General features: G+C 37.5%; 1 protein-coding gene across 4 annotated transcripts in view; it reads right to left on the reverse strand.

Annotated features, from left to right (window-relative positions):
• Cacna2d1 (calcium voltage-gated channel auxiliary subunit alpha2delta 1) overlaps nucleotides 1–20,814 on the reverse strand; it is a 427,194-nt gene that overhangs the window by 199,650 nt on the left and 206,730 nt on the right. For all 4 annotated transcript variants that reach the window (XM_021163870.2, XM_021163868.2, XM_021163869.2 and 1 more), the window contains exon 4: nucleotides 13,219–13,278. In XM_021163870.2, the coding sequence (XP_021019529.1) occupies nucleotides 13,219–13,278 (60 nt within the window). The remainder of the gene's footprint in view (nucleotides 1–13,218; nucleotides 13,279–20,814) is intronic.

Genomic DNA, 20,814 nt, shown 5'->3' on the forward strand with positions numbered 1-20,814 from the left:
TTCTTAGAAGGGGGGGGGGACGACAAAATGCCAATGGAAGGAGTTACAGAGACAAAGTTCAGAGCAGAGACTGAAGGAACAGCCATCCAGAGACTGCCCCACCTGGGCATCCATCCCATAAACAACCACCAAACCCAGACACTATTGCAGATGTCAACAAGAGCTTGCTGACAGGAGCCTGATATAGCAGTCTCCTGAGGGCCTTTGTCAGTGCCTGGCAAATACAGAAGTGGATGCTCACAATCATCCATTGGACAGAGCACAAAGTCCCCAATGAAGGAGCTAGAGAAAGTATCCAAGGAGCTGAAGGTGTTAGCAGCCCCATAGGAGGAACAACAATATGAACTAACCAGTAACCTCAGGGCTCCCCAGGACTAAACCACCAATCAAAGAAAATACATGGAGGGACTCATGGATTTCGCTGCATATGTAGCAGAGGATGGCCTAGTTGGTCATCAATGGGAGGAGAGGCCCTTGGTCCTGTGAAGGTTCTATGCCCTACCATAGGGAATGCCTGGGCCAAGAAGCATGAGTGGGTGGGTTAGGGAGCAGAGGGAGGGTGGAGAGGATAGGGAATTTTCAGAGGGGAAACTAGGTTGAGGGGAAGATTTGAAATGTAAATAAAGAAAATATCTAATAGAAAAACATGTTTTAAAAAAAAGATTACATAAGGAGACCTTTTCTCTAAATGTCAGGTGGGAAGACATTGAGAAAGACATCAACATCAACCTCTGATGCCCACATGCTTTTGCATACATGTATGTCCACTCCACCCCCCCATATACACAGACAACCACACACACACACACACACACACACATATATGTATATGTATATATATATATATATATATATATATGCATAAGTCAAACACCTAAAAGCTTATTGAAATGGATTCTGAGTATGTACTGTTTTTGTTACTTTGTGAGTTGATGTTTCATGTGTCCATATCTTTGAGAAGTTTAAAAATGCCCCCCCCCCCAAAAAAAAAAAAAACAAAGAAAAGGTTTTTTAAGATCTAAAACAAAATAGTCAACTGGTCACAATCATATAAGAACTGGGAAGAGACTAGCTGGGACTCCTAACCTGAGGCCTACACATTGTACATATCTAAGGGTAGCTGTGAATGTGATCTGACACAAATTGTATTTTTTATGCAATGTCATGTCACAATATTATAAAACTGGACACTCTGGGCAGAACATTCAATAAATTTTTCTTATTAATATACTTAATAAGGAAAAATCCACTGAAATCATTAATATAAAGAGCAAAATTAATATAATAATAAGCCCAACAATCAAGGTACTGTGATAAAGTATTGATAAAGCATTTGGTATTTCAAAATTATATGAATTTCCAGAAAAACAAAGCCATACCTGTGTTAAAGAACTGAAAGCCTAAGTGACTGATAGAACTTTGTGACCATAGAGAGCTGGCATATGGCAGACAAAGAGCTAACTATCTCGGACAATCTGTAGTTCCCCTGACAGTTTTTCATTTCCTACTCCTACATCTGACCTAATGTAAGACTGGCAGAAAAACAAACAAAGAAACAAAAAACAAAAATAAAAAACGCCATGCCGTGGCGCACGCCTTTTATCCCAGCACTCGGGAGGCAGAGGCAGGCGGATTTCTGAGTTCGAGGCCAGCCTGGTCTACAGAGTGAGTTCCAGGACAGCCAGAGCTATACAGAGAAACCCTGTCTCGGAAAAAACAAAATCAAAAACAAACAAACAAAAAATACTGGCAGGTCTTAGCTTACCGGGGTAGTCCCTGAGTGGACAACGCAGATACTGGAATCCATGCAAAAAGCAAGAGAAATTTATTGTTCCAGTGCACAGGGGTCGTCCCAGACCTGAAGGAGAGGCAGCAGCAACCCCTGGTGGCCAGTTCAGCGAGTTTTTATATGGTTTCCACGGGCAGAATAGAACATGAGCAACTAGGCACAATATGATTGGCAGAACAGTGCACCCTTTAAACTGATTGGTCTTTAGGGAATGGAGAAATAGGTGCTTACTCAGCCTCTCCCTTCTTGCCTATGTACTCTCTGATCTGTCTCTTCCGGGGTGGGCGGTGTCTGGTGTTATTTTTAATGGCTCTGACCTTTTCACTAACATCCCTTGAACTTTCAGTTAAAATCTTTAGAATTTACTAACTTTGAAGATTACTGTCCTCTGTCAGCCCCCAAGGTAAGACTGTATCAGAAATCATCTGATCCCTACAATAGTTTCCTCTGCTAAGCTGTAACTTGCCTACCTACTTTTTCACCTATGTGTTTGGAGAGTGAGAGAGTGCCCAAACTTATTGAATCCTCTGTTCTGTAACTAATAAAATCTAACGAAATATTTCCAGGTGGAGCATGTTATTTATGACAGTTTGAATACATGATCTCAGGTCATATTCCCTGATATTTAACTCAAAAATCAACTATCTCTTAATTGTTTGTAGGTAAAACTGGCAGGAACCTTGACAAACTATAGATCCAGAATGAAACTCTTTGGTGATTATGGTTACAGAAAGCAAGGAAAATCTAAACAACACAAATATATCATAGTAATGTAATAAGATCTGTGAAGTATAGCGACTGGGAAAGCATGCAGGTATACTGATTAATTCAAAACAAATCAGCTTTCATGACCATTCCTTCATTGTGCTTACTAAGCAGGACCAGGAACCTATGATGTTTGTGTGTGCATCGCAAGAGAAATAATACTGTATACAAAGCTCACTGAACAATCTGCACAGGGTCACCACCTCTCCTTTGGGTCTGTGACGACCCCAGTGCACTGGAACAATAAATTCTTCTTGCCTTTTGCATTGATTCCCAGCTCCCCATGGTTCACTCAGAGACTCCATGATAAACTAAGGCTTTCCAGAGTCTTACAGGCTCTGGACTTCTAATCCTCCTGTCTCTACCCTATGAGCTCTAGAATAACAGGACTGATGGAAGAAGCCCAAGTTCCCTTCAACTTTAGGTTTAGTTCTGTTTTGTCAGACCTTTATATAACCTTGAATAGCCTTCAACTTGCAAGCACTTTATCTTCTGAGCCCAAGTGCCTCTCACCAATCCAAATGACTCCTTAATTGTGTCCCTATTAGGTGAGGGTGATGAGAAGGGATTAAAATTTAACAGATGATCAAGACTCTATGGTAGAGAAGTAATAGGAGCAACAGATCATCTGGAATGTCTAGAGGTAATTGAGACAGGACACAGAAATAGTGAGCATGAAATACTGTAAATGAGCCAAGAGCTCAGAAAAAGAGTCTGGGTGGGATAAGACTGGAACGCAGGTAACTATCTGGGGAGAAAGAATAGACTCTCAAGAGGAGAGTAAGGATGGTAACCCAAAACTAGACAACTGCTGTGATGACAGCGGTTGGGAAGAAAACTGACAAGGGGTTAGGTATTTGCAACAGGTACTCCCAGAAAGGGGGGTTTCAGACACTAAGAGAAATAAAGTATCCAAAGGAAGAGACATTTTAAGTTTGCACAAATACCAAGTATGAAATTAAACAGAAAAGGCTGATTTGGTTTTGGGAAGTGAGGTACAAAGGAGGCACAACAAGAAGCTTGATCAAATAGACTGGAAGATAAGGATGAAATCAAAGGGAGATCTCGTACTTCAATTGAATTGTGCAGTATACAACAAAAACAGAGGGAAAGCCACAAAACAAAAGGCTGTGTGGTGTTCATTGTTATTTGTATGTATTTCTTTGTTGTTTGTTTGCATTTCTGTTTGCTTTCTAATGCTAAAAGACCCAGTTTTTATATTGAAAGTATTGAAGAAGAAATCAATGGCAAAGCAAGGCATGGTGGTGCATGACTTTATTCCCAGTGCTCTCAAGACCGAGGCAAGGGCACCTCTGTGAGTCCTAGGACGGTCAAGGCTATGGAAAGAAATCCTGTCTCAAAAAACAAATAGTGAAAGAAAGATAGGAAGGGAGGGAGGGAGGGAGGGAGGGAGGGAGGGAGGGAGGGAGGGAGGGAGGGAGGAAGGGAGGGAGAAGGAAGGAAGGAAGGAAGGAAGGAAGGAAGGAAGGAAGGAAGGAAGGAAGGAAGGAAGGAAGGAAGGGCCTTACAGTAATATATCAGGCTGTATTATATGGTTGAAAGATTGCAATAAATTGATAAGAATGAACTTTAAAAGAGTCCACTTTATTGGGGACAGTTAGCACTCACCAAATGTCAACTCCAGTAACAAAGTCTAGTTTGTGCTTCAAAGAAATTATAGAAGAACACTGTATTAGACTATCACATAGTTCTTTCTCAACGTATAAAAATAAGCATGGCATCCCCATGATCTCCATTTGTCTCCCATACAAATCATTTCGTGACTTTCTTTGCTCTTTCTATTTGTCATCAACTGAATTATTTTTAGTATCTGTTCATTATACTAGACAGTATGTTTCTACTTGAAAGAACTTACCAAGACCTCATTCACCATCACCCACTCATTTGGGCAGCATTCAGTGTCCAAAAGAATCCCACTGCAACCCTACCCCAAAGTCTGCACAAAGGGCCTGAACTTCATGCTTCCCTCCTTTACTTAAAAGCTAAAGATTTCCTGGTAGCATCAGAGAAAGGATTTAGATCATGTGTTTAACTCCTGGAACAGTCTCTCTCTCCCACAGCAATATTAGCAAAGCCATTAACATATCTTTAATTCCACTAAATTGAATCCATTCCAGCATCTAATGTTATTTATCCTCAATACAAAATTATCTCTGGGAATAGAGTTATTGTTCCAGAACTCAGTCCTTAAAGAGCTCCAGTAAATGTGTGTGTGTGTTCTCCTCCTTCCTGGGCCAGGAAGGAGAAGATGCTCCTTATAATTATACCTTCAAAGTTTTTCAAGGTGCTAGGCACATTTACATAACTTGCCTAACTTAAATTATAACAAATTTTAGGAGCTACAGATAAACAGAGCAAGAGCAGACTCAATGAATAGCGTAAATATGACAATATAGGCTAAGAGCTGACAAAATTTCTTTTGATGCATTCACTTCTTGAAAGTCACATGATTGTCTCATAAGGGGAAGGTGGATATCCCCAGGAGGTCAAAGGTCATAGCAAGGATGAGGAGGAAGTGGGAGATAAAGGCTACTTTCAAAACATGTCTTCTGTCATAGAGAGAAGGCTCAAATAAATATGAATGAGTCATTTCCTTCAGGTCCTTTGTGACACAATAAGTGCTGACTTGCAATCCATATTCACTGAAACTAATTAGGATTTGAAATAGTGTCATTCTATCCATGTCTACCTAGTGTTCAGGGTATTTCTAGCTTAAAGAATTTTCAGGAGTGGAAGCTGGCAAGGGCTTAATTCCCTTTAAGGGACTATGCCGACTTACTTGAGATCATCTCATATGAACTTGGAGTTTCTTGAAATGATTTGTATGGGAGACAAATGGAGATCACAGGAGCAGAGGCACAAAGACTGAATGGCTCAAGGACACAGTCGTATTGATGAGCACAACAGAGCTGAGATCATAAAGAAATAGATATTTCAAGAGAATATTATTTTGCCAAAACTGCAGAGCAACTTAGTGTCAGATGCAAAATTTATGTAGATTTGTATAACTCTAAACCCAGTGCTTCATAATAGCTGCGGGGAAATAAATATATTCCAGCACATAAAAGTACAGTTCAACACAATTTTTCATAATCTCTTCAGTAATATTGACAGTAAAGTTTACAAGTAAAAACAGATACCCCAATAGTGCAAGTTATTATTTTTTAATAAAAATATATGCAGGATATCATCTGTCATGCTTTGTACTAGACTCTCTCTGTATTGTGTTAGCCAAACTTCTCAGCCCTGGAAGTTTACAGGATAGTATTAAAAAACGTGGAGAAAATATATGCATTTTTTCAATGTGTACAAGCATTAGGAATTCACATAGAATAGCAAATCTAATATTGGTCAATCAAAGCCACAGAGGGATTTCAGGGATGAGCACAGGCCTGAAAGGAGCAAAGCAAATCCTTTTAAGAGAATATCAGTGACTTACTCTGGGTGTTTATCCCACGCGAATCAACCATTAGACTGGTACTGCATAGTAAACTTAGAAAATATTAATTAGGCACGAACACAAAGCACCAAGCATACCCTGAGTTGATGAATTTTTGTTCATGAGTCTGTATATGTGTGCATGTGTATTTGCATCTGTGCGGGTGCAGGCGTATGCTGGTACTCATATGGGCAGACCTATGGACAGCCAAAGCCACAATCCAAAGTCCTACTTCGTCACTTTCTCTCCTTGTTCACTGAGGCAGGAGGTCTCAGCTTAACTCAGAGCTGGCTTGGAAGGCTAGTCTAGCTTATCTCTTGACCTGGGGACCCTTTGATTCAGCCTTCTGAAGGACAGAAGGACAGACAGCTGCTACATCAGCATAATATTCGCTTAGTGCATAGAATCTATATGTAGGTCTTTGTGTTTGCATTGGCAAATAGTGTGTGCACTGAGGCACATCTCCAATCCCTAGCTGAAGGCTTTTAATCAATGAAGTGAAAAAATAAAGGTTTGGGAGGTAATTCTTCTGACTATGAATTATATGTAATTTGTAGCCATTTATAATGTTTATACGTGCTCCTTGTCTTTTTCTCTTTGGTTCAAAATTTAATATAGTAAATCTTTAATTCAACACAAATAAGTACTCCACAAAAATTAAGAAAATAGTGTTTATATTGTTGTATGTAATAACATATCTGACATAAAGATTTTCGTTTGACAGCTGTAATTTCAGCACTAACAGGTGGAAGTATTGACTCCTTAAATATCAACGAGGACGATTTTGGGCACTCTCTGTGGCTGGAACTCTTAAACATTGCAGCAATTTAAGAAATCTCAGTAGCTGATTATTTCCATCATCTCAGTCTCAGAACATGGAGCCAGCAACAGGATCATGAATAGCTTGGAGCAGAGTAGTCCTGTGCCCAGGACTACTCAGAGAGGTACACCTTTCCAACTTCTCCTCAGATTCTAGAGCGGATGGAAAGGGAAGGAAAGAAACTTCCCACACAACCCTATAAAATCTAAAGTTTCATTGTCATGGGCCATGCCATGGTAAGCTTTTAGAGAGGACTGTGTGCTATCTTCTAAATTGGACTTTAATGGAAGTAAAACAAAATGTGTGGCCACAGTGAACACCAGAAATGTGATAAAGAGTAAAAGCAATATTTTTGGCTGGATAACAAGTATTTAAAGGCACTGCTTTTCCTTTTCAATGTAAGAATCAAGATATGAGCTCTTACTCAAGCTAAGTCACAATTTAAAGACCACAGTTTTCACAAACTTCTGTGTTGCCTTACACTTTTTTATTAGATATTTTCTTCATTTACATTTCAAATGCTATCCCAAAAGTTCCCTATATCCTCCCCCCACCCTGCTCCCCTATCCACCCACTTCCACTTCTTGACCCTGGCATTCCCCTGTATTGAGGCAAAAAAAATTTTGCAAGACCAAGGGGCCTCTCTTCCCAATGATGGCCGACTAGGCCATCTTCTGCTACATATGCAGCTAGAGACACAAGCTCTGGGGGTACTGGTTAGTTCATATTGTTGTTCCTCCTATAGGGTTTCAGATCCCTTCAGCTCCTTGGGTACTTTCTCTAGCTCCTCCATTGGGGGCCCTGTGTTCCATCCTATAGATGACTGTGAGCATCCACTTCTGTATTTGTCAGGCACTGGAATAGCTTCACTCTAGACAGCTATATCAGGGCCCTTTCAGCAAAATCTTGCTGGCATATGAAATAGTGTCTGGGTTTGGTGGCTAACTATGGGATCGACCCCCAGGTGGGGAAGTCTCTGGATGGTCTGTCCTTTTGTCTTAGCTCCAAACTTTGTCTCTGTAACTCCTTCCATGGGTGTTTTGTTCCCTATTCTATCCACATTTGGTCTTCCTTCTTCTTGATTTTCTTGTGTTTTGCAAATTGTATCTTGGGTATTCTAAGTTTCTAGGCTAATATCCACTTATCAGTGAGTGCATATCAAGTGACTTCTTTTGTGATTGGGTTACCTCACTAAGGATGATATTTTCTTAATCATCAGGGAAATGCAAATCAAAACAACCTTGAGATTCCACCTCACTCCAGTCAGAATGGGTAAGATCAAAAATTCAGGTGACAGCAGATGCTGGCGAGGATGTGGAGAAAGAGGAACACTCCTCCATTGTTGGTGGGATTGAAAGCTGGTACAACCACTCTGGAAATCAGTCTGGCAATTCCTCAGAAAATTGGACATTGTACTACCGGAAGATCCAGCAATACCTCTCCTGGGCATATACCCAGAATATGTTCCAACTGGTAATAAGGACACATGCTCCACTATGTTCATAGCAGCCCTATTTATAATAGCCAGAAGCTGGAAAGAATCCAGATGTCCCTCAACAGAGGAATGGATACAGAAAATGTGGTACTTTTACACAATGGAGTACTACTCAGCTATTAAAAACAATGAATTTATGAAATTCTTGGGCAAATGGATATATCTGGAGAATATCATCCTTAGTGAGGTAACCCAATCACAAAAGAAGTCACTTGATATGCCTTACACTTTCATCATGAGCACAAATGCTTAGATAAAAGCACCAAAAGTTATTCTACCTCTTTTTCATTAGTTTCCTTTCCTGATGGTAGGGAACATTAATTTTGTGCTCTGGCTCATTTTAATCTATTTTTATGATGGGGCAGATTTTTAAGGAGCATCAAATAAACAGTAATTACAAAAGGTTTTGTATATAGCAATAATGTGACAAAAATATGTAAGCTAAACAACCAGAGGGAAAAATTATGAAAGACTAAATTGAATCATAGGCTGGAATTATTTTGATGATCCATCAAATTCATTTATTCACTTATGGAGACTGCAAGCCATCCTCCAATTTTGAGATGTAAAAAATTTGTCTTTTCATATCCAGCATGTACAGCAAGTTGTCTCAGAGAACACTGTTTGTCTCTATTAAAATCAAAATAAGCACAGTATGTTTCCTCATTGCACTAACCATCCATGCTTGATTGACATGGATGATATAATTCCATGAAATGAATAGTGACAGATGAAATAATATAGAATGCCTACTTACTCACACAAATATGCATTTTTGAATGTTATAATATTAAAGGAATATCTTGATACATGGCTTAGTAAAATGTTTCTGACAATTACAGAATTAAAGTTATATTTGAGTACTAAATTAGCCTGATTGACTCAATAACATTCAACTCCACCAGAAAAATTTTCCTCCTCTAATTTATTTTCACCATGCAGCAGAATCTAAAACGGTTCTGCGAATGTTTTATTTACTGGCCAATTTGTAGACATCTCCACTCAGCCTACACAGTAACAAGCTGGCACTAATAAGCCATACATAAAGATCCTAGTTATTAAAATACAAATTAGGCACCTCTTATGTTTATACATGTGTAAGTACAATTAATATTGCAGGCTTAGTTGGAAACAAAATTGCTTTAGTTAACCAGCCGTTGCAATGCAATCAAATGAGATCTCAGATGCAATTGGAAAAGATCTGTTTGGTGGAAATAATAGAAATTATTTCATGCGGAACAATTAGTTTACCAAGCTTGCCACCCCCACTCCTACCCACCTGCCCTTAATCAAATGATGTGTCCATCCTAAGTGACATGATATGCCTCCTTTAATACCCATACGTTGCATGGAGGCCTGCCAGACACAGCTGGAAGATGTAGCTTATTTACAAATATTGGTTTGAACTTGTAAATGCACGACCACATACATTTTAATCTAGTTAGAGTGTGTGCCCTTTGTTCCCTCCCGAGTTATTAGCAGCACATGCCGAATAACAGAGCGAGCTGGCCAGTTGTTCCCTTGAGTGTGGACTCATGCGGGGATGAAATGGAGCTGAGGGAGTGGGAATGACAGGAGCCTCTTCCTGTTGCCAGCATTGACTGGACTGCCTTTGTTCTTGCAGTTTACGTGATTTCTCTACTTCACACAGCAGGGGATGTTAATCAAGTTTTGCCGAAGTAATATTAATGAAACTCGCCAACTTACACTTGAGGGAAGAAGCAGAATATTATATTTCCTTTTGAAATGTTAATGTAGCTTTTAGGAAACTCTGCCTTCTAAATTGCCTTAGTGTTAAATGACTAAATATCTCCTTCACTGGTGAAAATAGTCAAATGCCTTAAATCATAAGAGAATTATAAAGTGTAAAAGGAGGACATTTTGGAATGTTATATTTAAACTCAAAGTAAACATTTTCAAGTGTTTGCTTAAAACACTGACAAAACTTGCAATTGTTTTGGGTGCTTTATCAAAACAGAGACCTGCTGCCGATTACGGTTAACCACCAACCAATTTGAATGTTACTCTCGACTTAAAGGATTGACTTAGCTTTGATACATCTACAAATTATAGAAGTATCTACGTTTCAGAAACAGATGGGAGGAGAGGGTTCTGCTTTATTGCTTTGTAATCACTGGAACCTTAAACTGTAGTAAGTTTACTTCAGGTTGTAGTCTCCAGGAATAGAAATCCACACATTTTAATGTTCTATCCCATCATGCTCTCCCTAAGAGGATGCTGCTGTGCACTCTTGATTAAAAGGTAGGCATGGGAAGGACACCAACCGTCAAACATGCAGACCATGGACAGATGGGTGCCCTTCAAACAGGAGGCTCTGTCTTCCACAAAGTTTGTGCAGTAAAAACGGATCCACAGGATCTGACCTGTTTTCCCTTTAAGAATCTCTTTTCAGAATAATATGGTATAAATACATCCCAAATGCACAGTAACTCAATGGGAACTTAAGAATAGAGTTTGTTCAAGAATTCTGCATATAGTATTATTTGATAGGAACATTTAATCCTAGGTAAACAATTATTTTCTATTTAAACAATTATTATCTATTTAAAATTTAGTAATGGCTTTTGTATAATTTTGAACACATTTGTTATCCTGAATGAAATGTTCTAACAGTGTTCCCTACCAGTCACAGTGACCACGGTGCATAATAGAAGTAACAATTTTATCTATAAAAAATTTACATCTCACAAAGAAGAGCATGACATGAAATTCTTGGCACCTCATTATTCAAACGGTGTCCTGTTGGAAATGAGTAAACTAGGCAAAATGTTAGTTGTGCCTTCCAGGTGATGATATTGTAGATGCATAAACTATGCATCAGGTAACACACCTTGAATGCTCTGTGATAATTCATGCTCACCTACCACTTTTCTATAGATTTTTTTTTTTTTTTTTTTTTTGGTTTTTTGAGACAGGGTTTCTCTGTGTAGCCCTGGCTATCCTGGAACTTACTCTGTAGACCAGGCTGGCCTTGAACTTAGAAATTCGCCTGCCTCTGCCTCCCAAGTGCTGGGATTAAAGGCATGCACCACCACGCCCAGCTACCTACCACTTTTCTATAGAGAAATAAAATGTATTGTTAAAGTGAGGCCTTAGCATCAATGAGCCCAGTGGCCAACAGTTCACAACACACCTGGAAAGAAATCTTCAGTCTAGGAAAATCAGCTACTGACTTAATACAGCAACAATGGTAAAGAAGGGATTAGGATAAGCCTATGCCAAGTCTTTATTTTTTAAAGAAAGACCTAAAGTAATAAATGATTTAATGAAACAAAGGTTTTTTTCTCCCCAAAGAGAAAAGGTTTAGCATCTATATTACAGAGGAAGACTGTGAGATGTAGATGATACTTGGAGTTCTGCTAACTACCCAAGATTCAGATTCAAATGTAATCACCAGCAACAGCACTCTAACAAAACCACACAGATACAACCTCGTTTTATGTCTATGATATTGTCACAAGTCACCTTTAAATGCAGAAGAAAATGTAAGAAAACATTCCATCCATATAAATCACCAAAGGTATTCATTTGGGTCACTTGTCTTTAGGCTTTATTAAAGAAACACAATTTTAAGGTCATTTCACTTTTCTCAAAGTTATTAACTGCATGCTAACCATCTCATTCCAAAAGCTTATGTTTTTCAGTGTTCAAAGTGCTTATGAATTTTACTTGTTCAACATTTTTTTCATATATTACCGGTGACAATCTGACCTTTATTAACCTAACCATGACAAACAACCCTGAGTAAATCCAATATCTAATAAGGCCCAACAATCCAATCAATATGATCAATTCACTGAGAAAAGTCAAGTAAGGTGGTGTGGTTAAATAGGATCACTACTTAATAGATTGTGTGATACAAGTTAGTAAATAAATAAGAAGAATCAGAAATGTCAAGCAAGGAAGCTCATAAAGAATCATCATGTTATTTGAATTAGTTTCCTTCTCTATAAAATGAACAAGGGAATAAATGAGCACAACGTGGTGACACTCCTTCCTAGCCCTAGTGATACATACGTTTCTGAACTTTAAACCTGACAGCTTTTAAAATAGGATCTCAGAAAGTATCATTAGCTGGTTGTCACACTCTAGTCCTTATTGAAATAGCATCAATGGGCTGAAGGAAGGTTACATGTCAGCAATAAGTTGTCTGGGCTTTATCAGCAATTAGACTGAAAAGATATCCATTATAAATTTAGGCATGAATGTCTTACAGAAAAACCTTAGGTGACAATTTGAGATCAACTTCTTTCACTGGCTATTAAATTAGATGTGTAATGTAAAGTTCATAACTTACAGGGAGGTTCCTGTATTTTTGTAAAATTAACCAGCAGGCCTTAGAACACAAACCAGCTTATCAAATAAAAAAGAAAATGGGAGATCTAATGCCAGCTGGCATGGCCTATAGTAGTCCAGAGAAGGAGGAGGAGTGCTTCCAGCGAAACAGAATCAAATCAAACTGTAAGAGCTTAATGCTTGCTTCAGTCACTTCACACATCAACACCAATACAAAATATGTGTCTCTTGTTATAAGCCAGTTACATGCATACTGGTTTTCAAAATAGCTATAAAGATTATTCAGAGTGCATGATTTAATGTTGCTTTAATATATTTTCAAGTGCCTATAAGAATATAAGAACATATGAATATATTTTTCTTTTCTTGTACATCAGCAGGAACATGAATATTTCACCTAACTTAATTGGTCCTGGTTACTCACAAAAGAATAGAATAAATTTTGGCAGTTTTGGGTCAAATTCTTATAACACTGTAAAAATCCATCACTGAATATATTGCAATGTGACCAGAATTATGCAAACAAAAAATACTGATTAACTTAAATGAAGTGATTATAAAAAGGTCCTTACTGCAAAATCTTCCCTCCATTGGTGGGCTGCTTGGACTTTCTCTGCTTCCATAGCCAGGCGCTGAAAAAGAAATGGTAAATCTTAGACACACATGACCTGGGCTACAGGAACATGGAATTATGTCCTAATACACTGTCAGCTCAGTATAATTAATTATGATGTATGAAAATTAATAGATAGCATTTACTTAAGATCCCTAGGTAACAAAGCAGTTACCAATTGAAGCTAGTAAAGTTGAAGCTACAGCAATAAAAAAATCTACTGCTCTTAAATACAACTGTGGAATAAAGGTTTTCCTTCAAGGAAGTATATTTCAACATTTTGTTTTTTGTTTTTTTTTGGTTTTTTGGGTTTTTTTTTTTTTGTTGTTGTTGTTGTTAAAACATTTGAATGAAGGGAAGATAGGATACTGATTGGAGTATAATCCTGTTCTTAGTAAGCACTTCCAAATATTTCAGTCAGTAGAAAGAGAAGGATGTTTTGGTGACCATATAGATCAATGACTATATGATCACCAAATAGACACATTTATAATAAAGAGTATGAGATTTACTATTCGCTGAATGTATTCCTAGATGTTTGAAGGATGATTTTAAAGACTGTGAACTCAGAATACACACACATATGGAAACAGTTTCATTTCAATTCCTTGTAGTGTGATGAAGCAAGCAGGAAATGTAGGATGCCTCATCAACTTCAGGTATGTTTAAGCTGAATTATAGGGGCAGATATAGCACAAACTGAACAGCAAATACATTTTGAATATAAATATATTAAATTCACTTTTAAAGAGACAAATAACAGTTAGACTCTTGGAAAATAATAGTCACAAAATGGTTTTGTAATATATGTTACACTTTTTAAGTAATATTTGCTGGAATTTGCAATTCCTATGCATCAAGTATACATCAAATCATCTAAGCATCCCTTTGGACACTCTTTACATTAACATGTTCTGTCCTTTAACACTACAATATGTTCATTTTTCTAAACTATTACAAAGGTCTTATCAATGACTATGTAATATATAAATATAATATATGATATACATCATATATTTGCATACTATATAAATATAATAAATATAGGAGACTCAACCCCTTGGTCCTTGGTCCTTTGATTTCCTCATATGTGTCATGAATTTGGATATGTGAACACACACACATGAACACAATTTAAATATAGATTTTATAACATAAAGGACACTTATTGTGAGAAGCTGAAAAGTTTTAGAAACCTAAATATAGCAAGTTAAATGTATTAAAAAAATAAGTATTTTTTAAAAGTTGAAGTACAAAAGTTGCTAAATTTTATATTCTCTGCTGGAAATACAAAATTAGGAACTCATTAAAAATATACTACTATTATATCTTTATTCATAAAGAAAAAAATGAAACTTTAATCAAGTTTCATAAATGCTCCAAATCCTGACTTTTAAGGTAGTCTGTGTTATAACTAGCACATTCACTAACTGCTCTTTCTAGTAGCAAAAGACCAGAAGGTCATTACTTATAGAAATTGACATGCCTTCTAGACACTAGCAAGCCTCTAATTAACTTCTTTCCAGTCAAGTGACATTTTAAAAGCCAATAATCTAACACTGAATGCCATAGGGAAATTGCACTAAGACTAATAAAATCCCCATCTAATAAAAATGAATATTTTACTGTTAGCTAATTTCCATCTCTACAATGGGATATATGGGTATGTCCTATAACAACTACTTATTTACAAAGAAAGAAAACATAATTATGGAATTGGTATTACCAGTTTTGGAAGTCAGAGAGCATGAACCCTTCCTTCATAATCAGCCGCCAGTAAAAAGAGGAATGAAAACTCTAGGACCACAATAACTGGCTAGAAGAAAGGGACCAGTGCCTGTTTTCTGGCCACAGTGGAGACATGGCATTCTAAACGATCGGGAAGGTCCCAGGCTCATCCAGCCTTTAACCTTCAGTAATCTACAATGTCTATATGCAAGAACCACCCAATTCAATTACAAAAAGGGGTGGGGGATTACAAAATAAAGTCTCCTAATAATTTAAGTAAATTTATTATTTTGCAGAAGGATGGACAGAGCTGTAACATTATTATTATTATTATTTAGCCATGGCCTCTCTAGTAAAAATCCAGAACACTAAAAAATTACAGCCACTGGGCTGATAACCACTTGGACAGAAAATTGTATAAAGGAGAACTCTGAAAGACTAAGTAAGAAAGATTGTTGTGAGTGACACTAGGATGGACTCTATAGAGAGATAAAAAAATTAAAATTAAAAAATCCAGAAATTGTATAAAGTCTGCCTAAAATAAATGTAGGCTGGTACAATGGCTTCCTCATCCCTTGAGAGTATTCCACTGTATTATATGACACACCTATCTTCAACACTATGCTCTGAGTATCTTGTGTGGGTTCATTTGACAGAGATCAAAAGGACTGGGATGGAGAGGAAGCAAACATGAAACCCATATCGAACACTAAATTAAAAAAAAAAAATCTGTCCCATCAAGAGCAACTAAAGGAGGATCGCTGCTCTAGTCATGAGTACCATCAACTACATCTTGTCCTATTTAGTTTTGTCTCTGCATTCTTAACCTCTCTGAGTTGATGTTGTGTTCCTGGAAAAGCAGAACTTACTGACAGGTAAACATCTTGGTGACACGGGTTCAAACAATGCCCAAACACTGAATATACAAAACACACTTCATCCGAGTGGAGGCAATTATCCATGACAGGAAATATACGGCACTAGCCAGAGCAACAATGGCACCTTCCTAAGAATCGTCTTGCTCTCTTCAAGCAAGGATAGTCATAACTTCCTCATGATGACCTTGTAGAAGCAGAGGGCAGACAGGCAATGAACAACTAGAGCTTGATTTGACCAGTATGTCTTAGCTCCACATACTTCTTTGTCCATTGCTCCAATCTTTCTACCCTTGAACCAAAAGTCCATCTCAGCACCCAGAAAATGAGCTTGGGGTCCCTGGACTCCTTTGCTGGCTTTCTTCCCAGTGGGGTCATAGTGAGCCACCAGGCAGCCGAATCTCTTTACTTGCTATGCTGCAGGCTGGCTGCTGAGCTTCCTTTATCTGGACTCCCTGAGTCTATACTTCAGCTCTAAAAATTCCACTTCCAATACCTAAATAGAAATGTTAAGTTTAATTCTGTTTACATTATGACAAAGCTGAGAAGGTCACCTAAATGGCTTTTTTCAAAATGTATGAGAAAATCATTTATAATAACATGATGCATTTAAAATTTACATATCTATCTCCATTGATTTGCACATTAAAACAAACAAACAAACAACAACAACAAAAAGAACCAAAATACCTTAAAGATGATTTTTACAGGCTCAGTTTTAACAAAGCAGACTGGTCACTGAGCCTTCAGGCCTGGAAGATCAAGGTCATTGAACAAAGCCAGTTTTTACCTCCCACAATTCTATCAAAAGTCACCCATAAGACATCCATAGTGTACATATAGACATTGTTGGATCAACACTAAAACAATAACAGAAACCTATTATTTCAGGTTAAATGAAAAACAAAATTGCAACCTAAAATCATAAAATAAGCTAGTTTAGCAGCAGTCTTTACAAAGTCATCCTTCAAATGCAATCAGATTATCAGTAACAGTAAAGAAGCTTTTGATATGCGGTGGTCTGCAGGGACCAGAACAAATCCAAGCAAGCAGAATGGTAGCAGCTTATCAGATGAGAGAAAGGCCAGTTCCCTTGGAGGTCTATTCATCCCCAGCCTTCACTGTCATATCTGCATCTTTTCCACTGGCATTGAATTCTGATATATGACATGGAAGTCAAATAAAAGTAGAGATATATTGAAAAAAGACAGTCCTATCATTTCAATCAGTAATATTCAAATATATTTCCTCTTACACAAATAGTATTTTCTACATTTCTAAGTATTCTGCTTCCTGGGTTATGAATTAATTTTAGACTAGCTCTTTTCAAAAGAACTTTTGAGAACAATCAAACAATCATAAGCATTTCTTTAAAGAGCTTTGAAAGCAAAATATGGGGCAGCACAGGGCTGTTCATTTAAGAATCCAAGGCTGCTGACATTCAAATTTAAATAGGCAGTGTTGACTTAAAGAATTCATTCTAACAAGTTCTAAAACAATGCCTTTGATGGTGTAGATCAAGATTTTTCTCTTTAATAAAGGGCAACAGATATAAAGAGCAGGCTAATTCAAGAAAATACTCATTTTATGAGATTTTGATTAATGTACCGTTAATACCCAATAAGGGCTGGCAATTGGTGTACTGTACCTGTATTGACAGTCTAATTATCACTCTAATGGGTTTTACTAATTCTCATTAAAAGGTTCTTATAGGATCAGGACACACATTTGAATGGCCTAATAAAGGTTTTGAAAACAGCAGATTAAGGTGAAAGAACACACTTCCAATTTCTGAAGAAAAGTGCACAGACTTTGTTTCAGAGGATGGTGGTGGGATGGGCCTTCCGGTTGTGCAATTAAGTGATGAATTTAACTGTCTTCAGTATCTCAGATATTTGTGTATTTTACTACATTTCTATTTATACAATATATATGTGGAAATCTATATGGTGTTATTTCCATTCTAACCTCAAAAACACAATTTTATAGAAAAGATTGTTAGAACTGCAATCATTGAAGACCACTATAACATGCTAATAAGAATAAAATGAATAAAATTTCCTCATCTGTACCTATATTTCCTGTTTCTTCCTGTAGAAAAACTCACATCTATAGAAACGTATTGAAACAGATTTTTATAAGCTATTTGAGCTGGAAAAACTGAAACAAAACAAAACAAAACACCGCTTCCTTATTTGAGTAATTAAAGCCTACTGAAATCCTGGCATCTCGACCTGCATACAGATATGGCATTATCTTAACCCTGCAGCTATCTTAGATTCCAGGGAGAACAGAAGCTCTAGGGCTTTACTCTGGAGCATTGTCAGATTTTGGGGGGAGTTTAAAAGATGTAACAGGATACATTCCATTCACACAAAAGGTTTTTACTGACACTGAAGTACACTGGGTGACGGAAATTGTCCCTCATTTTTGGGCTGAGGGAGCAAAGCTGTAATTTTTAAGGAGTTACGAGAAAGGGAGAATCTTACAGCATTAGGAAGCAGGCTTAGTCAATATGTGACCTGTGTTCCATGACAGGTAAGGGAGCAGAGCATATAGGTAGGCATAGGCTATGTGACAGGGGTCACTCACTCTCTCTCTCAGGGTAGGGGTGTGAGGTTGGTTAATTTGTGAGCCATGCACAGCAATAATAAATAGTGTGCTACTTCTGAACTTGGGCAGCATGGTGGCCTGCTTCATAGGGACTGCTTAGGACCTGGTTACATGGGAGGTCCTAGTTCTCTAATAGCAGGAGTCATAATCGTTCAGAAGAGAGATTGGTGCTGAAGGTGAGAAGGGTGTGGGCTCCTTAGAAGCACCTTGCAGAACCAGAACTGAGATGACCATGACCAGAAGGCACTCTGTGAGGACACCTTACTTGTGGGTATCTCTTTTTACTCTGTCGTTTGGTTCTTCCTCTCTTTAAACCTAAAGACCACGTTAGTACCTTAAAGACAGACTTTGTGGATGCAATAAAAAAAAAAAAAAACTCCTGTCTGCTTTTCCCCATTACTGCTCTCTTTAACTGATAGACCAGAATGAGTAGCTGAGTCTTGCTTGAGACTCGGCCTTAACTAAAAGCTCTAGTGTCAATAAAATGGATCAAAATATAATTTTTCATAAATAGCTTAATATTGTGATTTGTGTAGTTTTAATTATTTATTTCTTCATTTTGTAAAACCAGAGATAAACTGTTACCTAGAAAGAACTTTTGCCCCTATATTCTATTGTCTTTGATAAAGAAAGGAACCCTGCAAACAAAAGATGAATGTAAACACCAACACAGCCATGAAAACTGCCTGTAAAATCTGCCAGGGCAATGGTAGCATGGAACTTTTGGGAGTTACCAACCAATTTCTTATTTGGCTTAAGGCCCAGCTCACAAGACAGAACATGTGCTCAACACTGCTTGGTGACCAAGAACCAGAAACTTGATAGCCCAGAGACCTAAGGTAAAACCAAGTACTACTCATTAAAAAATAAAAGTAAAAAGTACATGACTCGTGATGGTATTCTGCTATATTCATAGATCAGTACCTCGGCCATTTTCAGAGATGCTTTCCCCTGCCAGACATTAAGCAGAGAGAGAGAGACAGAGACAGAGACAGAGACAGAGACAGAGACAGAGACAGAGACAGAGACAGAGACAGAGACAGAGACAGAGACAGAGACAGACAGAGAGACAGAGACAGAGAGACAGGGACAGAGAGAGACAGGGAGACAGATTGAGAGACAGAGACAGACACAGAATGATCTCATTCTGCCATTTAAGCAAGGTTATTTAACTGAAAACATCATCCATAGCTCTATCCTGCTATGCCTTCTCAATCCAAACTTTACTAGTAGGCCTCAGGGATATTTTTGTTTCATTTATAGTTGATTAGAATTTTTTTTCAGAGTTTTTCCTTTTGTTTAATGGTATAAAAAAGGGATTTTTTTCCTGTTTTTTTTTGTTGTTGTTTTGTTTTTTGTTGTTGTTTGTTTGTTTTAAATCAGGGAAATTCTAAGACCTAAAGTGCATGGTAATACAATTGAAATTAATTGAAAATAACCTCCAATATTAAGAAACTCTCCTAAACTCTGACAAACATTGGTCTATCTACTCAGGTGTTCAACAGAAAAAGAATCCATTCTTTTTGGGGGATTATGTAAATCAACAGATAACTTTAATTTTAAATTTGTAAAAGGCTGACTAACTAGAGATAAAATATGCTAGGCTTAAGTTATTTGTGTCAAATACCTTAGCACATCTTTAACTATATAAAGGGAATCCAAATAAAATTATTCACCTAATAAATAATTACTATTGATTAATTAAGCCAAACCATAAATGCATCCTAACTGCTGAGCTGAAATGTAATGATGCAAAACTCACTGATAATTTCTCGTTGTTGAAATGCCACACTGTGTGAGACAGAGCTCCCACTCAGCTGTGACAGTTCCCTTTTGTGGTGTGCCATTTTAGAAACCATAATATATGCAAGACATAAGAATGAAATTGGCTCAAACCATGCTAGTCATCATTTATTTTTCTATTTGTAACTGTAAAAAATAAAACTTTGGAACAGAACTTCTGGATCCTGTTGTATAGATTTCAGCCTCGATCTGTCATACTCTGTAAGTGCTCTTGAAATTAACCACAAGGATTCACATCTAATCTCAGGGTTGTAATTAGCTCTGAGCAATTGGCAGACACTTGAAAGACAGAAGCCAGGGTAAAGGAGACTTCATGTCTTAAGAAAAGCAAAGGCCCTCTTAGCAGCAAGAAAGCAAGTGATGTACAACAGATGACTGCATCACCTTCCTTCTGTTCCATGGTACAAAGCAAAAATAATAGAACATTAATAAACTAAATGCAATTTTCATATTAGCTATGTGCCTGGCCGCCTGTTTAACTTCCTTGGTCCCCTTACCAGGGATGGCAGTCTCATGAATGTCCAAAGATTCTGATG

Source organism: Mus caroli, unplaced genomic scaffold, assembly GCF_978045245.1.
Source record: "Mus caroli unplaced genomic scaffold, Mus_caroli_1 scaffold_4, whole genome shotgun sequence".
Taxonomy (NCBI): Eukaryota; Metazoa; Chordata; class Mammalia; order Rodentia; family Muridae; genus Mus; species Mus caroli.